A 24216-nucleotide genomic window follows, 5' to 3' on the forward strand; every position below is an offset into this window, starting at 1 on the left:
TCGTCTTTAGATTCAAATCCAGTTCAGATTAATGGAATGAAATTCCCTTCTGTCTAGTGAGTGAAAAGGCAATGTGCAAAGTTACCTTTCGGTCAGCCAACCCGAACATAATGGACATTAGTCCAAAATGCTAGCTTTCCCGTACCCTGCAGTAAGATGGAACTCAAACTCCAAAGCTGTTATTAGGGTGCCCCGTTCAAAACAACTATGGACTGGACATTTGCTGTTACAGTGTATTACTGCCCAAGCACTCTGTCTGTGGCTCATCATTGGAAAAGTGGATTTTCTGAATTTAATCTTCAATGGTTATCTTTACAAAGATAATTCACTGGTGCAATGAGGGTGTTCCTCTGATGTTAAAAGAGTAACTATTAATTTATAGAGTGCATTTCATGTCCTCAGGATAGCTCAATAAATTTTACAGTCAGGGAATTAATTTGAAGTCAGTAATTTATTTTCAGAGGAGAAGCACAGCCGCCAACTTGCACAAAGCGATGGGATAAGTTATCAGTTAATTTTAGAGCAAAAAGAAAGGTTTAATCTAAATTTCAAAAAGGAATGCACTTCATACCCTCAGCATGGTTGGCTATTAAAGTTCCTCATAGTAATGGATTAAAAGATATTTTGCACAGAACGTATAATGTATTAATTCAGGAGGCTTAAACTCCTAACTGAATACTTAAAAACATCTTACAATAAATCAAACTAACAAACAATAGCAAAAGAACTTTTTTGTTTTTTTTTCTTCATTCACTCACAGGATGAGGGTGTTGCTTTTAGGCAGCATTTATTGCCCATCCCTAATTGGCCAGAGGGCAGTTGAGAGTCAGCTACATTGCTGTGGGTCTGGAGTGACATGTAGGCAAGACCAGGTAAGGATGGTAGTTTGCTTCCCTAAAGGGCATTTGTGAACTAGATGGGTTTATCCCCAACAGTCAGCTACGGATTCATGGTTATCACTAATTCCAGATTTTTTTTTATTGAATTCAAATTCCACTGTCTGTAGTGGGGTTTGAACCCAAAATGTTAACTTTGTGTCTGGATTAACAGTCCTGCGATAATGCCACTAGACCATTGCCTCCCCTCAAAAGAATTAGCTGGAGGCTAATCTTGACTATTGGTTTAGACTACTAGAACTTCAATTTCATGTTTAAATCTTTTGAACGCTTTGATTACAGCACCCCTCTGTGAGTAACTCCTCATTTCCATTCATCTTTTATATAATTCTCATATGTATTTTAGTGCTGAAGTTGGAAAGCAAAGTTCTTCAAACAAATATAAAAAACATTAAAAACATGAAAAATTATCCGGTGCAGCATATGAGAAAAGATCATATTCACTTGTATCGCCCTCCACAGTGAAATAGCCCACTAAGCTTGACTGGCCACATAATGCATGAATAGCAGATGCATCGGAAAGTTATTGGGGGAACATTTAAAAATGGTGCAATTACAATTTACAGGGCATTACCTTCAGGTGAAAACTGGCAAATGAAACCCCAGAGTGCTTAAAATGTGTGCTAGAGTTAGTCAACATCTGAAAGAATAGATTGACTTTTCAGGATGCACCCCTTGTCAGAACCTATAAGTGTTTGTAACATCACATGGTTTTAATTGACATCTTTTATTTTTATTTTCACCACTAAATAATTTACTGCAACAGATTGCTTACCTGATTGCTCATCCTGTTCAGTCCCATTATCAGCTGTCCCCCAGAACATGATGTTGGTCAACATGGTACACAAGAGGAGAGAGAAGCAGCAGGAGACCCGCTGCACTCTGGTGAAGGAGCTCCTTGAAGGTCGAGCAAACACCGAAAACCAGATATGTTGATCAGTGAAACTTTCAGATGTCTTCATAAAGAAAAGATTCCTGGAACACATTGAACAGGTCAAGTATCAGTTATGAATTATTTCAAAGTATCCTTACTTGAACATAAGTTTAAAAAGTATGTTGTTTATGTTAATACTATAGACTAGGTCATTTGAACCATGTCAAAGTGATATCAAATGTAATATTAGTCACACATTTGACATTAAGTTATATTTGTTGGAAATGCAAAAATAGGAACTTCACAAAGTCAATATCAAAATTTCAATTTACAATTGCTTATAGAGCACTTTACACAGATCATTGTGAGATGTACTAGCTTCCTTTCCATCTCAGAAAAGCAAAATAGTGCAAATTCTAACAATTATAAAATACAAATTACATAAATAATCGCCCCATCAGCAGCCGAAAAAGATAGTATTTCAACTGAGTATTAAATTATATCTGTTGACTTTTTGAATGCTAATGGACCTGTCCAGCAATTTCAATTTTAACAATCTTGTCAGTGTTGTAAAAAGAATTGCAGATGCTGGAAATCAGAAACAAAAACAGAAATCACTGGAAAAACTCCTCCATTCTGCAGCATCTGTGTTGAGAAATGAGAGTTAACATTTTGGGACCAGTAACCCTTCATCAGAACTGATGATAACAGAGAAAAAGTTGTTTTTTTATGCAGAAGGTAGGTAGGGTAGAGGGGATAAGGAGTAAATGATAGGTAGAGATACAGCCCAAAAGAGAAAGAAAAGCAGTTGGACAGAGTGGGAGTGGAAATTGGTCAGCCTGAGAGAATGAATAACTGTTACTAGGGACTGCGTGTGACTAACAATGGGGTGTTGGTAATAGCAGACCATGTGATAGCAAGACCTAGTGTGTGCAGGTGGGGGTAAGTGTGGGGAAGGTGTCTCAAACTCAGAAGTTGTTGAACTTAATATTAAGTCCAGAAGGCTGCAGAGTTCCCAAGCATAAAACGAGGTGCTGTTCTTTCAGCTTGTGCTGAGCTTTACTGGAGCACTGCAGCAAACCTGAGACAGAGATGTTGGCCAGGGAACAGGGTGGTGTGTTAATCTGGAAGGCAACTGGAAGCTCAGGGTCTTTTTAGCGGACAGATTATAGGTGTTCTGTGAAGCAGTCACCCAGTCTACACTTACTTTCGCCAAGGTAGAGGAGACCACATTGTGAGCAGCGAACTGAGTAGACTGGATTGAGTGAAGTACAAATAAAGAGCTGCTTCACCTAGAAAGTGTGTTTGGTGTCTTGGATACTGAGGATGGATTAGGTAAGTGGGCAGACTACCCCTTTTGCAGTGGCAGCGGAAGTTGTCGTTGGGCTGTGTGAATGTGTTAGGACTGAAGGAAGAGTCAACCAGGGTGTGCCAGAGGGAACGGTCTCTGCGGAAGGCTAACCAGGGAGGGGAGTGGAACTCCTGTCTGGTGGTGGCATCACACTGGAGGTGGCACAAAAAGTGGCTAATGCTCCTCTGGATGTGGATGCTGGTGGGATGGTACGTGAAGACACTTTTCAATGTTATTATCTATTTCATCAAGGACATTGAGGGCTATTGCTCTCCTGTCTAAGTTTACTTTGTATTACATGCTTTTTTTGTGAGCTCCAGTAAACTAGTTGACAGTGATCCTGGGCAGATTTTACAATAGTGTTGACAACACATGAGGATCTAAAAATACATTAGTTAAAACCTCACCAAAGGGAGAGGTAGAATTTGCAAGGGCATTACAGTTCCATTAAGATGATCCTGTGGATAGCATAGATTATAATTATAATTCTCTCTCAGGGTAAAATTTTATGCAATGTAAAACAATTAAACTCGAACCAATTGATGCAATAACACCCTTCTATCTGTTCATTCAACGCTGCGATGAAAACGTGTTCTGAGTTGATATCGACAGTGCCCTCGATTTATGTTGTGCCTTGAATGTAGAAAAATGTCCCTTTCACAGAGGGGAATCAAAGACAAAAATTGATAAAGAATCAAAGAGAAAGATGATGAGATGACTGAAGGAAATGGGTTTCAAAGGAGATTCAGAAAGTGATCTAGACAGGCTGCAGGATTCAGAGAGGGAATTCTAGAATGTGAGGGTTGAAATGACTGAAGGCAAAGGGAAGTAACGATTCAAAAGAGTCCAGAATCATAAGAATAGAGAATTTTGGAGATGGTTATTAGGCAGAGAAAAGTGACAGAGATTGGGAGGGGAAAAGCCACTAAGGGATTCAAACATAAGGATGAGAATTTTGAATCAAAAGCAGTAAAGTGCTATGGTGCAATCCTCTGAGCCAGAAGATCTGGGTTCAGGTCCCATGTACCTTTGGACCTGATGGCCATGGGAAAGTGAATGTATTTCATGGCCAAATAGGTAAATGAATTCCTGATGTTAACTTATTCATTAATGGTGTGCTAACTGAAACTAATGTACCTTATCCACTGTTATGACAAAGTGTGAGCAAGGCCAGACATAGAGAAGGAAAACATGAGCAGAGCTATTCATATAAAATGTTTGGATTATACCTGAAATCTGTCATTTCTGCCTCGGAAGCGAGATGGAAAGTTTTGTCAAGGACACATTGTCCAACATCAACAGCTAACCAGCAATTGCAGAAAAAGTACCATTGCTCCCTTGTTTCTGAAACTTGTACAATTACATGATTGAAGTACCTGCAGATAATGAGACATTCAGCAGTTAAAAAAAGCAAAGAATTCATTCTGTTTTAAGTTAAGCTTCATCAGGTTTGACGCTGTCAGTAAAACAGCCAAAGATTCATCTTGTAAAAGAACACTGTACAGGACTGTGAAAGCACAAAAGAATGAATCAATTAAGTACATTACCAGGATGGGCTGGATCCTGAATTATTGTGCCATAGTCTAATGTTGGTGAGATTGCCCAGAAGGAATGGAGTAGCGAGGAGAAACTCATCCACTGAACCTTGCTGAAAGACTGGTTTCTTTGGGTCACTCAGATGATGAGAGTCACTGTGGCCTGCTGAACCATATAGTGTCAATACCACCTAAGCAAATAATAATAAAGCAAAGCGTTATGCACTCATCACCACAACTACTGAATTTCCATCTGTCAGCTGAGCACAATAATGGGCTTGAAATTTAGACATTTTCATGAGGAAGAAAGTAAGATGAAATTTGCATCAGATCCAAAAGAGGAATTTTCTGGTCCTAGTGACAAAAATCCAGGAATATCATCAAATGTGTACAAGAAAATTTGGAAATTGAGTGGCACATCTACAGATGCCCGTCCATGTGGTCAGTCTCTGGTTGTATTGAGCTGCCACATTACCATCAACCACATTGCACTGTTTTTGTTGAGTTCAGGTGAGAGGTAATTCTGCTGTGATTTGTTCACTCATCAAGCTGGTTCATTAGTTCACAGACGTTTCATTACCCTGCTGGGCATCATCATCAGTGCAGCCTCCAATGAAGTTCTGTTGTATTTTCCCGCCTGGTATTTAAACTCCAGGGTCCATTGGAATTGATTACCCCATTTCCGGTTTTTCCTCACAGTGGGTTATATATGGTCTAGCTTTATGTGTTTGATGATAGATATGTCTTGCAGGCTCTTCACTTGTGTGTCAAAAATACGATTTGTCATGGAGTTCTGGGAAGCACAAGTTATAAAATCTCCTTTTCTGTTCCTAGGCCCAAATCCTGAAAGTCCTGACCGAACAGCAATTACCCAAGGAAAAGACCTAGCTTCTCAATGTGTAATTAGTGGGATCTCACCAGCATTGTTCAAACTCAAGAAACAAGTCAAAAAATGTATGAATCAACTGGTTCTACCAGCAACTGCAATTTATGAAAAAATATTTTTGCCTCTGATTATAACAATCAATTCTTACTTGATTTGTTCCTTCAGAGATTTCAGTAGCTTATCTTGAAGCACGAATTACTCTCTTAACATTTCATTTTAATTGGATTTTTATGGTATTTGCCTATTTTTCATTTTCCAAACCTTTGATGTAGTGCCAGCTCCTCTTCGGTGACCTGTGAAGACTTTTACCAAGTAATGGTATTTGGCAGATGGATCATTATCTGCAAGAACAGTTTTCTTCACCTAAATGAAAGGCAAGTTTTAAAGTGATACAATGGAGTTACTACTAAATAGCAATTCCAAGGTTTTAATACAAAACTTATTTTTAAGGTTGTGCAATGATTGATGATCAGATTGTTGTTCTTAGTCAGGGTTGTCTAACTCACAGCCCAGAATCTGACCATCTGCTCTCTACACAGTCTGTGAAAAAACCTTTCTGCATGCAGGTACGTAGCAGTGACTAGTTGGCCATTGGTGCTACGCTGCCAGCACCCCACAGGAGGGCATAGGGTCAAGCTGGCAGACCAGGCCAAGGAGGCCAGGAGGTGCAGGTATTAGAACAAAAAGCGCCTGCCTGCACAGGACAGCCAAAGTCGTAGACAGGATGAAGTGAGGAAGCTTCTTAACACCTTCACAGCCATTCCAAATTCCACCTCCATAGTAAAATGTCTGAACCTCTCAGGTTCTGGGAAGGAATTACTGGGGTAGTGGGTCAATGAGAGTCATTAAGGGAGCCTAGAGGATAGTGTGCGCTTATGACAGTGAGAATATCAAGACTGAGAGTGAACTAGACACAGTCTAACTGCTCTCTTCAAAAACTTGTCCACAAAGTCAGTTAACAGAGCAGGAAAACTTAGGCTGAAAGACTCTGTGCTTTTGACCTTGATTTTGACATGAATTCCGGCAAGGCTAGCTTGGAACGTGCATGTGCAGAGATGAAAGTCAAGTCAATATTAACTAAATCCAACTCCTTAGCTTATTCCCAATTCAATCCCTAGTTCCTGGTGATGAAAACCTAGAGCCTAGTCTGTCTTCATAAGCAAAAATGGCAAAAAAAGTCTAATCAATTTTATTGCTTGTTAATTTTTAATTGTCATTTTTACAGATTACACTTTGGTTTGACATTTTTTTTTAAAAAACTTAATGTTTAATTTTACGCCACATTTTAACTTTCCAAAATTTGCTGATCAGCACCTAGACTGAGGTGAGAGGGAAAGAAAGGTGATTCAGTTGTGAAAGACTTGGCAACCCAATTCAAATCCTTGAACACTTAAGATGTTGGACATTAGTTCATCACAGACCCATGATCCTCAGGTGGCTAGATTTTGATTTTAGGAGGCTCTTGGAGAAATCTCCATGCCAGTGAATCACATCACTTAATAGAGGGAAAATAGACAAAATATGGAAAAATTTAGAAGCTGTCACCAAACTATGGTCATCAAGGCTTCAGAATAGGCTGACTTCTCCATTAATCTTTGGTGGCTGGCACTGGAAATTGAAGTAAATTGAAGTAGAAGCCAAATAAATAGAATAAGCGTGTACTGTTCTTACCGTAAGTCCAGAGTTGCCGACAGTTAGGAACAATAAGAGATGACACAAAACTCAGAATTGTGAACCATGCAAAGAATAGGACAAGACTTCAAGATGGCTTAACCAGGATAATGGAATGGGAAGGCATTGTACTTTTAATGTAGAGAACTGTGAAATGATTTGTTTTGGCAAAAGGCATCCATTGACTCACTGTGTACTTCCTCGGGAAAACAACTAACATAGTCAAAAACCCCTCCAACCCTGTTTATACACTCGTCCATTGGGCAAAAGATGTAAAATTTTGAATAGACATACAAATAGGTTCAAGAACATCTACTTACTCACTCTTATCAGACTTTAGAATGGACCTTTCGAACATTAATTCTGATCTCTCTCTCTCTCTGCACCTTCCCTGCAGCTCTAACACTGTATTCTGCACACTGATCTGCTACCCTGATGCACTTTATATAATACAATCTACCTGCAGAGCATAGAAGACAACACACTTCACTGTATCCCAGTACATATGACAATAATAAATCAACCAAGAGGAACGAGAGGCAATCCAAACTAAACCATACAATTCTATGCATGATCATAGCAGATTTTAGCTCTGCAGAGAAAGTGGCTAATAGGTATTTGGGATCCTGTTTTTTTTAAAAACACACGCATTGAGCATATACACAAGTTACAATAATTCTTTAAAACACTGGCTCAGCGGTAACTCAAGAATTGGGTGGAATTCTACCAGCCTTAGCATAATGTAGGTAATGATGAGAATGTGAGAATGAACAAATCTGATTGTCAATGTTAAGAAAAAAAAACTGTTCTTTTCCCCTTGAGGTTTTAACATTGAGTTTGAAATCTCACTAATAAATGGTTGCCATCTTATTTCATGCATTTTTTACCTCATTAATAGCTACTCTCATCTTCTTTCCACACAGTTCACATGTACTGGCAGGAAATCTGATGGCATTAATTTCTGGCAGGAAAGTTAGTGTGGCTCCGAGGCAGAAGCTGTGTTTGCCATCGTATCATTTCACACTCTATGGAAAGCAACTGCTTCCATCCTTCGTCAACAGGAATTTACATTGACATAGTACCTAACCTCACCACATCCTCATGGCTGATCTCAGAGTAATTTACAACACACTTCCTGACTATTCACAGACACCTTATATTACAATGTTCCTGCCAGATGCAGGGCACATACGCATCTCATGCAGATACACAGGATGCATTTTATAACATTTAACTTACTTCTTTGACACTTACTTTGGACTTGTCAGTTCACAGCATCTCTACCTTGCCTTGCCTTGTAGAGCTGACAGAGATTCAGATAGTTGTCATGGTTGTTCCTACTGTAGGAAAGGGGGACTATGATCAGTGAGTGGCTGTCAGCACACTCAGGAAAACGCGTTGTGTGATCCCAGTCCAAGGAGGTGGCCCAAGTCAGTCAGGTGTTCGGTGCGATCAAGGTCTGGGGATCAGTGTCCTTCCAGTGTGAGGAGTGGGTCCATGATAGTCCTGTGGGCATGAGAGCTATAGAGACATTACTCGGGGCTAAGCTATGATCAATCATGAGTTTTGAAGTTTTGAGCCCATGCGGGAGCAGTCCATACAAGGAAGTGAAAAGTAGGGAAGTCAAGTCTGGTGATGGTCTGAATTAGGCTGGGTAGCTGATGGGAGAATGACTTTGAAAGGGAGCAACTCCAAATCTATGGGTCAGCACTGTTGCAGCATTGGACGGCTTGGGTACAGTGGGGGACAGGAGGTTTACAAAGATACCAATGCCCTGGCTTCAATGGGGGTGAAACAGTGAATCATTATGGTATGTGCAACAATGTAGTAGACAAGGGGATGAAGTGGAAGTTAGGGGATATTAGCCATTAAATCCAAATGTGGAGAATGCAAAAGCAGATGGGATTGCCACATCCTGGAAGCTGCCATTATGCTTATATTCTTGATAACTCAAGTTCCTGCATCATTCCAAGGGCTGAATACCATACATGGATGGCTACTGGGCAACAAAAGCTGTCCTTTCCGGATTGGTAGCTCCTTTATGGAGCTCACTGACTGAAGCACAATACAAGTACAATGCAGCCCAGTCTCTACTGGGGCCATTGTGGAAAAGACAAGAAGGCTCCTCAAGATGAGGGTCAGATGTTTGAAGTGCTCTGGTGGGGCTTTGCAGTGTACTCTGCACAGAGTATGGTACATAACCCTGTCATGCTGTGACCCTGTACAACTGGAGCAGGCAAAGAAATATAGCATGTCATGGATGCTGAGGAGCAGAGAGAAAGGTAGCAGCGTTCCAAGGAGGAAGAGGACGACATTGTGCAGGGTGGCTTTCTGGATAGAATGAGGAGCTTCTCTTCAAAGGGGATGAGGAGCTGAATTTTAGCTACTCAATTTGGCCCTTTCTGCTCTGTTGTGGGACACTTTAATTATGCAATGAGGCAAAAGAAGGGATTGAATGAGATGAAAGTAACTGGACGGACTGTTAGCAGCCATAATGGAACAGCAGATGTGCTGAGGCATCCCAAGTGAGTATATAAGAACGTAAGAACCAGAACCCAATGTGCATTGGGCACAAAGTGTTAGTAGCTTGGGATTGAGACAGGCGAGAGATGTTAAGTGGCAAAGCTAGATGTCATAATGGCGGTAGTAGATCATGAGCCTTGAGGGAGGTAGGTGCAGTTGTAGTCAAGGGGTAAGGTATCAGAGGGACAATGGGGCACTATCCTGGTAAAGCAGAAAAGATTGCTGATCTTCTTGCAGCTCTAATGGGCATATCATTTTGTCCGTGAAATAGCAGCCCTGGGCAGAGCTATCTCAGACCAGGCTGGCAGGCTCCGATGTCAATGGACTCGTAGCACGCCATCCACCATGACTCCCGGTCTCTTTCTGCAAAGAAGGGTACTGGCTTTCCCTTCCTGAGACAGCTCAAGGGAAAAATGCCGAAGCAGCAACGTGTGAAGGACAGTGATTAGCTTGCATTTGGAATGGTGCACTGCTGGTCTTTAAATATTGTGCCAAGGACATGAGCAGAGTGAGGTCCTGGGACCAGTGAGCACGTCTGCTCTGCTACCACATGATTGCACAAGAAGGGCACCATTGAGTCCACATGCATCATAAATAAGGTGAGCAGCAGGAGACTGCATGGGAAAAGTTCCGAGAAGCCTTGAGAGAAAGTCTGCAAGAATCTCCCCAAAAGAACACTTGGCCAAAAAAATGCAAAATTCAGCCCATTATTTCCAATTCTAGGCACTTTATTTGAGGAAGGATGTGAAGACTTTAGAGGGTGTACAGAAAAGATTTATGCAAAATGATCCCAGGCATGTGGAGTTCAATTATGTGGATAGATTGGGGAAACTGGCACTGTTCACCTCAAAGAGAAGATAAAGAGGAGTTTTGATATCAGTTTTCAAAATCAAAAGGGTTCGGAAGGCAATTAGAGGAGAAACTAATTTTTTTTTGCAGCAAGTAGTTAGGACCTGGACTGCCTGATGGTGTGAGGCAGATTCAATCATAACTACCAAGAGGAAATTGGATAACCATATGAAAATATAAAAATGGTAGCTGGTCTGTGGAAAAGGGCTGAGGAGTGGGACAAATGAAGTTGTTCCTGCAGAGAGACAGCATAGATGTAACATGCTGAATGGCCTCATTTTGTGCTGTAACCATTCTGTGATTCAATGATAATAACAGCAGAGCTTATCACTCAGAAAATAACAATTTAAAAATAAACACTTAATCTAAGTAACTGGTGGCTGGAAAACTTTGTAACACTCTGTCATGCAAAGTAAGTGAAATCACTAGTGTCTGCTAACATCCAGCTATTTAAAACAGGGTCCATGTGGACCCTTTTCAAGACTTACGATCAAGAGCACACATGTAAGCATTTCACTGAAGTCCATCGTGCATGCTCCACAATGTCAGCATACACAGCCCTTTGTAGACATCAAGATAGTTAAACAATACACTACAATGTAATCATTTGCATAATGCTTGAACGTTCTGTTCAATATTATGTTCACTGAGGTAATTAGTAAAGTTTCTGTTTATGTATAATATAGTATATACTAACATTAAGCTGGCATGCACTGCCAGTTTAACAAGAAATGTTAACACTATACCGTCTCATGTTACTTGTAAGATTTTGAAGGTTTATAGTATTTTCAAATTGTCAGGACACATCGATACATGTAGTTTAAAATAGAAAATACTACAACAAACTCAGTTAAGCATTAATATAACTTTGTTACACCCTTTTTTAAATTTGTAATTCAACTAGATGGTAGTAAATAAAATCTCAAAGTTGAAAGGTCTTATAAACAGTTTTCTTACCTTCTTTAAATCCTGTCTGTCTTTCATTCGAGCCCAAACGACTAGGATGATATAAACTCCAAAAACAGCAGCCAGGCATGAGACTACTACAGAGTTGTCTTTGATTTGAGAGAATAACTTGACAGTTTCTGTGACATCCACCGTATTGGGCAAGAGCAGGAAAGGAATAGCAAACAAACTGAAATGGTTGCAAAGACACTGGATTTTATTTAGATTTGATTTTGGGCCCACCTACATGATAAAGATAGAATAAATGTAAATCATGCTGTCCCTGCATGAAAAGCAAATGCTACAATCAAAACTTCTAGAACTTTCTGGAGGAGTCTTCTGAGTGGAAACTGGAGACTGGCAATTAATTACAAATTCAACAATAATGCATAGTAGGTAAACTGCATTTTATAAGTGAAAATATAAATTTTGTCCTAATTTACAGTTCTTTGTGTTTGAATTTCTCCAGAACAGAAATTGTGATTGGTCCCAAACAATAATGGAGGGCAATATAATGCTCATCACTCAGATAATGGGAACTGCAGATGCTGGAGAATCCAAGATAACAAAGTGTGAAGCTGGATGAACACAGCAGGCCAAGCAGCATCTCAGGAGCACAAAAGCTGACGTTTCAGGCCTAGACCCTTCATCAGAGGTGGAGAAGGGTCTAGGCCCAAAACGTCAGCTTTTGTGCTCCTGAGATGCTGCTTGGCCTGCTGTGTTCATCCAGCTCCACACTTTGTTATCTAATGTTCATCACTCAGCAGGATTTCAACATAGATTGGCAACCTTACAGATCTCCACATGGGCAGGAAAACAATATCTCTGAAAATATTAAAAGGCTGAAAAGGTTCAAGTGTATCTTGAGCTGGAGGAAGGCAGTATGGTGATAGATAAAAGAGATGGAAAAAGGACACCTCAGGAGAATACTTCCAAGAAACTTACGATGGAGTGAGTGAATGACATAGCAGAGGTTAGTTCAATAGCCCTCGGGAATGTATGTCAGGATTGCAAGGTGAATTGACGTTCACACAAGATTTTCAAAGCAGCTAACACACCAACTTCTGCAGCCTGATAATGAACCCCAGTGCTGCATACCTACAGTGCCAGCTGTATTGGGAGTGGCTGCAGAATACAACAGAGTGCATTGTGGCTGAAGCAGACGCTGCAAGTCATCATACCACTGAGACCCGGCAAAGACACAGTGGGACATGAAGACGCACAGTATGGGAAAAGCACTGGGGGGAGGTGGGGAAGCTCAAAGATTTCCTTGGAATGCAACAATGCACTAATGCCTTTGCAAATACTTTGTCAAACCAGAGGTATGCAAGGCTTCGCCAGGAGCCATTTTTGGCTTTTAACGTCATCGTAATGTCCAAAACACAGGTGTAATACTTCCAATTTTTGAACCAAGCAAATTAGTGGCACTTGGACTCAACAGCTGAGGCTATCTGGGAAGAGATGGTATAATGGTTTCAAAAGCAGAAACTATTGCCCAGGCAGCAAGTAACCGGATTTCAGAAATACTTTCCAGAATATATGACTGCAGCAGATTACCAAGTTAGGGTGTGTCAAGAAATAACAGATCCAGAAAGCATGGATGACCGTTTAATGTCACCGAGCTTGGCAGTGGGGCAATGAGGTGAAGATTCAGAATGCAGCATTCCAAAGGAATTGTAATTGACACTTTGTTCACTCAACAGGAGCTGACTAACTGCCTCTTTGAGTAGGACAGTTTGCATTTGCCCTTTTGTCAAGGTACACTTTTTATTTACTCTATTTTCCTTGTTGTTTTGCAGAGGACAATGATCTACTACCAGCTAAATATACATTATTTTGTACTTGGTGAGTATACTTTGGTTTTCCTCATGTGCTACAAGCCATCTATAAGCACATGTCTGTGTCAAAATGGATATACTATTCATATTGCACCACCTGACTAGAGTAAATCTCATCAGATTTAGTCCCCAGTGAAAGCATGGCAATGGAAATTCTCAGAACCCTGCATTTTGCCAGCACGCAAACTAATATAGTGCTTCATGTGATATAATACTGGCACTTTGATAATTAAAAATAAATTCTGCTCCAGAATCAGTCAGTTCCACAAAACCTCATAAATTTGGATGCAACGCTGTTGCACAAAATGCCAAGATCTTAAACATTCAATTTTTTTGCCAGCTGATTTCACACTCTGCAATGCTGTTTACTATTCCCAGCAACGATTTGTTTCCTTTATTGTAGGACAGCTCCTGGTGGACAGTGGCTGAAACACTGAGAAGGTGCAATCAGAAAAAGTGATAATATTTAATTTTGCTACATAATGTTGTAGTAATGAACTACTTGGAATAACCATATTTTTGACGGTCACAATCTGTTGCTCGGAACCGAATTAATCAAAAAATGTACAAGACTATTGTCAATTTTGTACAGTGTTGAGGTTTCCTTCACCTTACCTTACATCCATGTGTTGACCATTGATGCTGTATCTCATCCCAGTATAAGCATTTAGTACTGATGGTACTTATAGTGAAAGTTATGTTGGCCTCTGAAACATTTGACAGTTGGAGGGGTTTGGCTGCTAAATAATAAGTACCGTTCCTGCCCATTAACATTTCAGGTGTTATAACCCAACTGTAGGCTGCAACTGGAAAGATAAATAATGGAAAATGTGTGATTTACAGTCACCAGCTAAGATTCCAAATTTAAAAATAAACAAGTTAAAGAAGTGTGATTGTGTATACAAAGACACAAACTGAATCTGAAAATACCATCACAGAAAATAGCAGCATAGAAGAGGCCATTTATCCAATAGGCCCTGTTCAAGCTCTTTGAAAGAGAATCCAATTAGTCACAGATTCCTGCTCTTTGTATTTAGCTGTCTCAAGGTTCCCTTTTGAAGTCCATGATTCACGCAATTCACTTTGAAAGTTACCATCGAATGTGCTTCCACAACCTTTCAGGCAATGTACTCTTGAAGACAAGAACCTGCTACATTATTATTAAACCTATCTCCCGCATCTTTTACCAATTTTCTTAAGACTGTAAAGTCTAGAGTTATTGTCTTAAATCATCTTGCGAGTGGAAAGAGTTTACTTTCCTCATTCATGGGACATGGGACATTTATTGCCCATCCCTAGTTACCCCTGAGAAGATGGTAGTGAGTTCCCTTCGTCAACTGCTGCAGTTTGTTTAATGCACATATACCCTCAAAGCCTTTAGCGAGGGAGTTCCAGTAATTTGAGGTAGCAACATTGAAGGAATGATGATATATTTCCATGTCAGGGTGGTAGGTAGCTTGGAGGGAATCCTGCAAGTGGTGATGTTCCCATGTATTTGCTGTCCCAACTTGCAATTCCCTCTTCATGCCAGCTCCTCATAGCCATCATTTCCCTGATATTTCAAAATCTGTATAACTATTCTTTAAATACTTTCAGTGATTTAGCTGCTATAACTCTCAGGGGGGAGAATTCCAGGCATGAAAAGTTCCATGCTCAGTGTTACAAGCCATGGTCAATGGTACAACCAGGAAACACTTGGTGCTAAAGGTGCAAGTGCTAGAACTTCTTTACTAATGAAAGAAGAGGGTCAGTGTTTCCTTTAAGCACACAAAAGGAAAATCATATATCTCATATCTTGCCAAGACATATCACTCATTGAAATGGAAAATGGGAAGCTTCTGAAAATAATTGAAGAAAATAAAAGCAGGATTTGAAGGTCTGGTGAAATGACCAGAAGTCTCTCGAGCAGTTCTTGCAGTTCTCCAATACCCTTTTGCAGAGAGAGCAACCTTGCCCTACTTTAACTCCATCTCTTCCTCAATGAGCACAGAGAGGCCTTTTATTCCCACTTCATGCCCCCATGCTCCTTGGACAGAATCTTGGTATTGTTGAGGTCTCACTTGCAAGCTGCCTCATTGCAGGTAGGTGACTAAACCACAAATTAATCAGACAGTGGTGGGACCAGAAGCAGGCAATTAATGGCCAGCAGGCTTGTGCACTCGGTAACTGAGTAATGCAGAGTTGAGGTCATGGAGGAGATAGGTGACATGGGGGTCAGAAACAAGGGTAGGGGACAGCACTCTAAAGGCCCGCTTCCTGATGTTAAGTCCTATAATCGGGGACTGAATGTCATTGATCAAGGGATCCTCTCTCCCACCTGCACCCAAGATGAGGGTCAGCCCACACTGCATCACCCATCCTGCACCACCACATGGTGACAGGCAGGGGTCGTTATTTGGCCACCAAAGGCCTCACTTGATAGAAGGATGGGAAAGTCAACCACGGCCCCAATTCTGGAACAGACAAGCAGCCAGCAGAGTTCAGATACATCACCATCCTGTTTAATTAAATATTCTTCCTACCTCCAAGCTTGCGACTACTGGAAGCAGAAGATTTTGCTCCTATGTAATCATTTGCCACGTGAAATATTTAGCCTATTCCTCCTGTCTTACTGCCTCTTTCCTCCCATTTTCCTCCCCTTTTCCTATTTGCTAACTGTCTATTTCCTACCTGTCTCTCCAACTGTTAACCATCATTCTGTTTTCCTTCCTCGCCTTTATCTCTGCTGCCTCTCTCTTCTTCAACATTCTCTCTGTTCTGTCCTCTATACACTCTTTTATATTCCTCTTCCTGTCCCTCTCCACTTTCCTTCTTGTCCCCCAATCATCCCTTTCCTGTTCTTTTTCATTCACCTTCCTAAACAGCCAATACTGACTAAATGAACACCACACTCAATCTTGTGATCAGAGATAGTAGGAACTGCAGATGCTGGAGGATTTGAGATAACAAAGTGTGGAGCTCGATGAACACAGCAGGCCAAGCAGCATCTTAGGAGCACAAAAGCTGATGTTTCGGGCCGTCTAGGTCCTTTTGTGCTCCTAAGATGCTGCTTGGCCTGCTGTGTTCATCCAGTTGCACACTTTGTTACTGCACTCAATCTTTATTGCCAATAGCTTAATTTGTGAAACTGTTCTCAACCTCTCAGAACTATATTCACTTTCATGGTTTTCACTGAAACAAAATCAACTGGTATCTATTATTTTACCATTGTTGGTGTTCTGTGGAATGAAGCTTTCGTCAAATTCATACAGTGTTTCATTGGGCTTAGAAGCATGTTTGAAGTACAGTAGTATTGAAGTAACTGGCTTGCTTTCTACAGAGATCACAATGGCTGAATCTGGATCAGTTACACGGAACTTATGGAAAACTAGGTTCATGTCAGTGGTATATGTAGCTGGGAAAAGTTGAGTTGAGCTCGATCTGGGTAGTAGAATCTTTGAGATGAAAAGAAAGACAACACTTAGTTACACTTCAATATCAAAAGACAGTAAAATATAAATTTGTAAAATAAAAATGAGAAAACAAAAATGAATTCCAATATGATTGTCACTTCCTGAAATTACCTCAACGGGGTCTGACAAATCCTTAATCTTCAATTCTGATCCTTCTGAAAATAAAGATAAATTGCTCAAAGGTCCACTGATATTCCTTTGCACATTCCATGTGCGAGGACTCTCCCTAAAATTAACCATCTGAGGAACATTTGGGAAAAAATACAATTAAAAATCATAGAAATCTTACCAGCAGATTATGCATTCTCTGTTATCACCAAGATAAACACAATCCTTAAGCATATGATCTAAACAAAATAAATTGAAATAAACTGCACACTATGAAATATTTCTAAGCCTAGCCTACTTTAACTGATTTATGGCTGTTGTTTATAGACTACCAAATTGGTTTTCCCACAACAATTTTCACCAAGTAATATTCTCCATTTGCTCCATAGCTACAAGAAACAATTCTGTGACTATATCATGCATAAACATGAAATAATATCACCGACCATGGTTCCTACTCTGGATTGTACATAAATGATCCTAAAAGCATACTAAACTGTTCATTTCTACATGTGTGCTACATTATTTGGCACAGTGATGGCAATCTCGTTGTATATAACTCAAGAGACAAACTCTTATAAGTGTACAATCAATGTACCAGTGAAAGACTTGTGGGAGAGGCCCAAGTAGGACTGGAACAAGGAATGTATCTTGTACCACAAGTGATGCTTATGGCCTCTGATGTGGCACATCTTAATGTACAATCATTACAGAGGCTTGGATGTGCTTGAAACAGCAAAACATTGTGTTGCCCGAGCGAATTGCTGATCTGGGAAACAACAGGCAACACACACACACACACACACACACAAAATACGGGCACGGAAATCATGGAAGGGAAATATTTGACTATGAAAAGGACGACTCAGGATAGAAGAACAGTGTAGGCCTAAATATATCTGTGCTGTTGGGAATATAATTTAAACAAAGTAGATGTAGAGACGTGTCAATAAAAGGATGGTATTGTAAGAAAGTGAAGGATCAGGTTTGACAAACAAAATAGATGGATCACTTTGCAGTCATGGAGTTTGGAATGGTATCATCCCTCCTAAGCATCAAGAATGAAGAGTATTACAACATGGGTGGAAAACTTCTGAAAAAGGAGAGAAACTATCCACAAGCCATGTTTCACATTAATAACCAATGACATAGAAATGAATAGGTTGAAGACCTCGCAACACAGTTTGAATAATTATATTCTAAACTGCAGTATATCTCAGTAAACTCAGGATTACTTCTGATGGTGGGTACTTTTATATCTTTTGCACCCTTCCCATGGAGTAGGATTCACAAATCAATTACAAACTGGCTTGTTAGATGGGGAATGAGAAATTGAGACAGGCAGGCAGCAGCACATAGAGGAGCATGTGAGAGAAGGACCCACAGCCAGGAAACAGCAACATGGGGGAACAAGCAAATAAAGAATCCCAAGTCAGGCAGTCATAGATAATTTTCTAATCAACCTGCTTCAAGATGTAGGTAAGACTTGAACACAAGCCTCCTGGATCAGAGACAGGGACACTACCACCATGCCACAGAAACAAGCAGCCATATACAGGGCTAGATTTATGACCTGACTGGTAAGTAATGGACTCGAATTGGCAGAGGCACTGCTATGAGGAATGCTGCTATTAATGCTGATTGGCAATTAGCTGTTAACTCTTGTTTCAATTTTAAACCAGGCAGGTCAGGGCTCTTGTGGTGCAGTAGTAGAGTTCCCACCTTTGAGCCAGGAGATCTGGGTTGAAATCCCACCTGCTCCAGAGTTGTGTCATAATGTTTCTGAACAGGTAGATTAGAAAATATAATTTTTAAAAAATTAGCCTAGGCCCATTAACTCTTACTTGTTAGAGCATTGCCCTGAGGAAATGAGCTATGAATGACTGTCATTCACTCTCTGGAGATACAGCCTTCTCCACTCTCTGACCTGGTGTGTCCCCCTGAGGATGCAGTGCTCTTGCTACTGCAACACAATGATAGTTGTTGTTGGGCCCTGAAGTACAGAAACATATTGTAAGATAATAATGTCTATCCATAACAGCTGCCTACTGAACATTAGTGAGGATGAAAGTTGCATGTGGGAGTAAAAGAGAGAAATAAGCAACGTTTACACAGCCACAGCATGTTACCACTTGGGTAGAAGGATACTAATTCACCAAACAATCACTTCCAATGAGACATTTCATTGATCATAGCCTCCAATCACATACTTACCCTTAACTGAACCGGTTTGTCTGAAATACTCTGAAGATCAGCAGAATCTGGGAAAATGCAACTAAATGAATTTGCTCTAAGGTATCAACCCTGCTTCCTTTTAATTTCTTTGAATCATACCTGAAGTAATAACAAAAGAGAATTATAGAGCTTCCTTTATATGAGCTGCTAAAACTATGCAGCAATTAAAGTAAAGGATGCTGTCCTTGACAAAAAGGCTATCATTCACTTTGTACTGTAACAGTACCACTTCAATAAAGCATAATTCATTGTCAGGAAGGATGTTTGCACCCAGTTGCTGGTTCAATTTTATATTCACCAGTAATTCAAGAAGTCGGCTGTTTTACAATACTTTACGTAACAATTTTTCACAACTCAAATTTAACCTGTGCCGACAGAATCTCCTCTGTCTTTTAATTATCGCAGACAAAAACTCTTTTTAGAGTCATGCAGTAATACAATGTTACTGGGAGTCCTACTGGTACAGGTTCTTTACCTTTTTAACAATGTGCTGAAGGATGATGCCTGGAAAACAGTTGGAGGGTCATCTTCATGAATTTGACTCTCAAGGGATGAAAATATTTTATCCATAGATGACAGGAGAACTTCAAACATATTTGCCATCTAAGCTCAAAATCAAAAGTAATAACGGAATGCATTTTGTTAGAGTGAACATTTGAAACATCTTTCCAACAGCTTCAAATCATATTAAAGTTGGCTATTCAATTTCAAAATGTGAATTTTACAGCGTTGAAATAGTGTGGCCTGTTGTCTTCCCTCTGACCCGATCCCTGCTGGTGGCCTTAAATGGCCAACTGATGCCCACTTAAGGCCCTCATCCTCTGTCGCTTAGGCTCCATTCATGGTGCTCCCTGGGCCTTTTGGACGGCCCCTCAAATATTGATAACTCCCCAGACAGTCCCCAGCTCTGCAAGAGGGGAAGCTTTGGGCAGGAACATGCGTACCCTGTAAATCCAGCCATATACCTTACTGTTCCTTTGTTCCACAAGCTCTAGACTTTGCTCACACTTTATCCCTACCCTTATCAATCCTCTCTGGTAGCACTTCAAAAATCCCAAGCAGTCCCCAGAGTCGATTCTTAATTAAACTACGATTGGCTCGAATGGCTAGGAGCTTTGGCTTGAATTGGAATTTCTAAAAGTTATCCCAGGAAAGAGGTTGAACTGACTAGTCAAGAGGGTTCATGTGGCGCAGTGGTAGTGTCAATATCCCTGAGACAGTAGACCCTGGTTCAAGTCCCATCTACTCTAGAGGTGTGGTGTAACATCTCTGAACAGGATTATCTAAACCAACTGGCCTGCCATCGCTCAGTTTACCATAACAACTTGCTTTGAACAACGGTGTAAGTTGCATTGTCCCAGTTCTCTGACACCACTTGTGAGTCTGAGGATTGAAAAGTTATAGCCAGTGCCTCGAAGTTCCCTCAATCCTACACTTCAGTAACGTGTTGCATGACAAGAGCCATTCCCTGCCTTTGTTGTGCAACCCTACTGTCCCCTTTCAACAGCAACCCCTGCCACACACAGCCACCCACTCTCATCCTAATTTCAAAAGCAGAAAATACTGGAGAAGCTCAGCAGGTCCAGCAGCATCTCTGGTGAGAGAAGCAGAGTTAATGTTTTGATTCTGATACACGTTTTCTTCAGAGCTTAAGGTAATGGGAAAATTGTGTTTTTTCATGCTGTTTATGGGGGTGGGAGGAAGTTGAGGAGGAGGAGAAAGAGGAACTCATTGAGGAAGAGGCCAGGCTATGAAAGCTGTAGAATTTAATATTAAGGCCTAAAGGCCGTAAAGTGCCTAAGTGAAAAATGAGGTCTTGCCCCTCAAGCTTGCTTTGTGCTTCATTGGAAATTCTTGTAGGCCCAGGACATAAATGTTAGCAAGGCAGTAAGGCAGTTTATTGAAAGGGTAATCAACTGGGAGGTCAGAATCATTTCTATGGACAAAATGAAGGCATTCCACACAAGTCTGTGTTTGAGCTCACCAGTGGAAAAGAGAGCACATAGTGAGAAGCACATACAGTGGACCAGTCTGAAAGAAGTACAAGTAAAATGCTGAAGAAGGAGAAGGTGAATGGGCAACGGGTATGTATAACTTCTGCGATTGTGTGGGAAGGTGCCATGGGAGAGTGAAAAAGCATTAGGCACTATGGAGCAGGCCCAGGGCTAAATGGAGGGAACAGTCCCTGCAGAATGTTGATGATGGAGGGGAGGATAGGTGTGTAAGGAGGTGGTATCCAGCTGGAAGTGGCAGAAATGGTGGACTATGATCCTCTGAGTACGGAGACTCTAGGTGGGGTTCAGTAAGGATAAGAGGAACCCAAACCATGTTCTGGGAAGGAGGGAGAATGGGTGAAGGCAGAAGTATGGTAGATTGCTTGGATGCTGTTGAGGGCCCTGTGAGCTAAGGTGGGAGACAATCTTCAGTCATGTCATCCAGTGGAAGGTGGAATTATTTAAACAGATGTGAAGGAGACAGAATAGAATGGAATCTTCACAGGAAGCCAGGTGTGAGGAAGTGTAGCAACTATGGGAGTCAATGGAGTTGTAATGGATATTGGTGGACACCCCATTCCTAGGAAGTGGAAATAGAGAAGTCAAGAATCTTATCTGTTTTGATTAAGTCACCTCTGACTTTACTAAACCTGAGAGAGTTCAGGCCGAGCTTTGTTTTGCTTTTCCTCATAAGGCAATGCATTCATTTTTCTGTATTAGTCTAATAAACCTCCTCTGAACTGCTTGTAATGCATTAACATTCTTCCATTATTTGGGTGACCAGTACTGTACATGGTTCTCCCCAATGCCCTGTACAACTGAAGCATAACATCCCTACGCTTACGTTCAATTTCCCTCACGATAAACCATAACATTAGCAGCTTTCCGGTTTGCCTGTTGTTCCTGCTTACTAATCTTCTGTGATTCATGCACTAGGACATCCCAATCACTCTGCATTTCAGAGCTTTGCAAACTCTCACCATTTAGAAAACACATTTTCTTTTTATTCTTTCCACTGAAATGGAAAATTCCACACTTTCCCATTTTGTGTGTTATTTACCAGATCTTTGTCCACTCACCTATCCTACCTATGTCCCTTTGTAGGGTCCTTGTGTCCTCTTCACAATTCAATTTCCTACCTACCTTTATGTCATCAATATATTTAGCCCATGGTCCCTTCATCCAAATTTTTTTTTAAATTGTAAAGAGTTAGGGCCTGAGCACTGACTTCCATGGCACAGCAATGTGACATTGTGCCAGCCTGAAAAGGACCCAATTATTCCTATTGTCCTCTTCCTGCTGGTGGCCTCCACACTGTCTGATCCTTGTTGAGCCTGCATGAATAGAGGCATCACAGGTGCCTTGCCAGTTCTCTAGCCAGCTGATGAAAAGTCACATTGCAAAACAAGGTTCTGGTTCCTCTAATGAAGATGAAACATGTTATGTGTTCCACTGTAAAATTAAATGGATACCACAAGAAGAAACACTGCACTGCCTTCTCAACGAATTGATTTCATTTTAATTCTGAGCCATTCAATTCTAAACATTCAAGAATCATTACCTTTTCTTCCTCCACATCAAAATCATTTGTTGCCGTGGAAGCAATTAGAAGATTATTAACTGCATAAAGACCAGTTTTTGCTCCATGGAGCTTCCACAGTTCATCACTTGGCTTTACACGAGGAAGATTCTGCAACTTGTCACTCAGGGTCAGGAGTATGTTATTTGCTTCTTCCTGAGGAGAGCTTGCAAGCTTTCAAAATAGAAGTTTGCTGCAATACATTCCTCTGGCAGACCCAGGTATGATGCTGAACCCTTTTAACATCTATCGTTCAATGGAACTTTGTGTTATTCCACCCTGGAGTTCTCAACTAATAAACTAAAAAATTCACAGAATTTGGAATTTTGTATTCAAACCAATAGGTCTTCATCTGGAATCTTCACTGCTGGGTTTGTGTATCTAGGGTTAGATCCCTTCATGTCTCTCCCATTAATGGGTATAGGGCCACTGGGGGCATATCTGCAATGGCCACCACTGCAGATGGAAAGTCCATTGAAAACAAGAACTGCTGCCGTGATTGTGGGCACCCTTTCTGGAACCAACTCAGTGCAGCCATTTTCATAAATATGCACATATGATTGTGGTTTGTAATATTACCATTGTTTGGGAACTTGGGTTCTAAAGTAGCAGTAACGGAGATTGTGGTTTTCAGTACTGTGAAGGTCTGACTTTTGCTTAAGGAAGGATCAAAGCCATTTGGCACAGTGAGCTAAATGAGCTAAAGCTTTCCAAGAAATCAAGCTACCTCAAAAAGCTACCCAAACAGATTATTACTTAACCAAATTGCAAAGATATAAATTACAGACTATCAAGTCAGATTATACTTTAGAATCTAACTCGTCTGGTATTACCATCAGTTGGGATCATAATACAGGGGATATTAATAAAAAAATCTTTTCATGTCCAGAACCCCATATGGCCCCATAACTGCTGTCCAACAATACTCATGACCGTAAAGATAACCTTTTAGACAGGAACACAGACAGATCCCGATCCTCTTTGTGACAGTACCTTGGAAAGAACTGGTAAATAACTTTCCTCATCAGCCATGTCAGACATGGTAATTACACAATAGAAGGGGATGACCTAAGTTCAGGAAATCACAGTGGCAAAACATTTTGGATAGAGATCAGAAATGATAAAGGTTTAGGTCCCCTATCAGTAAACACATAGTCAAGTGGGGCAAAGAGGAAGAAATGATAAAAGATTGTAATGAAGGCACACCAATATTCATATGATATTTTGATCTACACATCTATTAGAAATGTCAGATGTGAAGACCACAAAATTTATTTGCGATAGTTTCTTACAACAGCACGTAATTGAGCCAACAACAGACTAAAGCAACTCGTCGTAATGCAACAACATAGGATTAATTATCTTTCAATTAAGCAGCCCCTAGGTACTAACAACCAGTGTCATTGTATTTTGCATTCAGTTTGAGGGAGAGAAGGGTTGGTCCAAGACCAACTTTTCAAATTTAATTAAAAGCAATCAT

At 40.6% G+C, this 24216-nt stretch overlaps 1 protein-coding gene across 1 annotated transcript in view; it reads right to left on the reverse strand.

The window, feature by feature from the left end:
* Positions 1-24216, reverse strand: part of LOC125459954 (polycystin-1-like protein 2) — a 109154-nt gene that overhangs the window by 58632 nt on the left and 26306 nt on the right. The window contains 9 exon segments of the mRNA XM_059651536.1: positions 1672-1871; positions 4351-4497; positions 4669-4847; positions 5804-5905; positions 11543-11773; positions 13984-14174; positions 16574-16802; positions 16932-17060; positions 22719-22892. Of these exon segments, the coding sequence (XP_059507519.1) occupies positions 1672-1871; positions 4351-4497; positions 4669-4847; positions 5804-5905; positions 11543-11773; positions 13984-14174; positions 16574-16802; positions 16932-17060; positions 22719-22892 (1582 nt within the window).

Source organism: Stegostoma tigrinum, chromosome 16 (assembly GCF_030684315.1).
Source record: "Stegostoma tigrinum isolate sSteTig4 chromosome 16, sSteTig4.hap1, whole genome shotgun sequence".
Taxonomy (NCBI): Eukaryota; Metazoa; Chordata; class Chondrichthyes; order Orectolobiformes; family Stegostomatidae; genus Stegostoma; species Stegostoma tigrinum.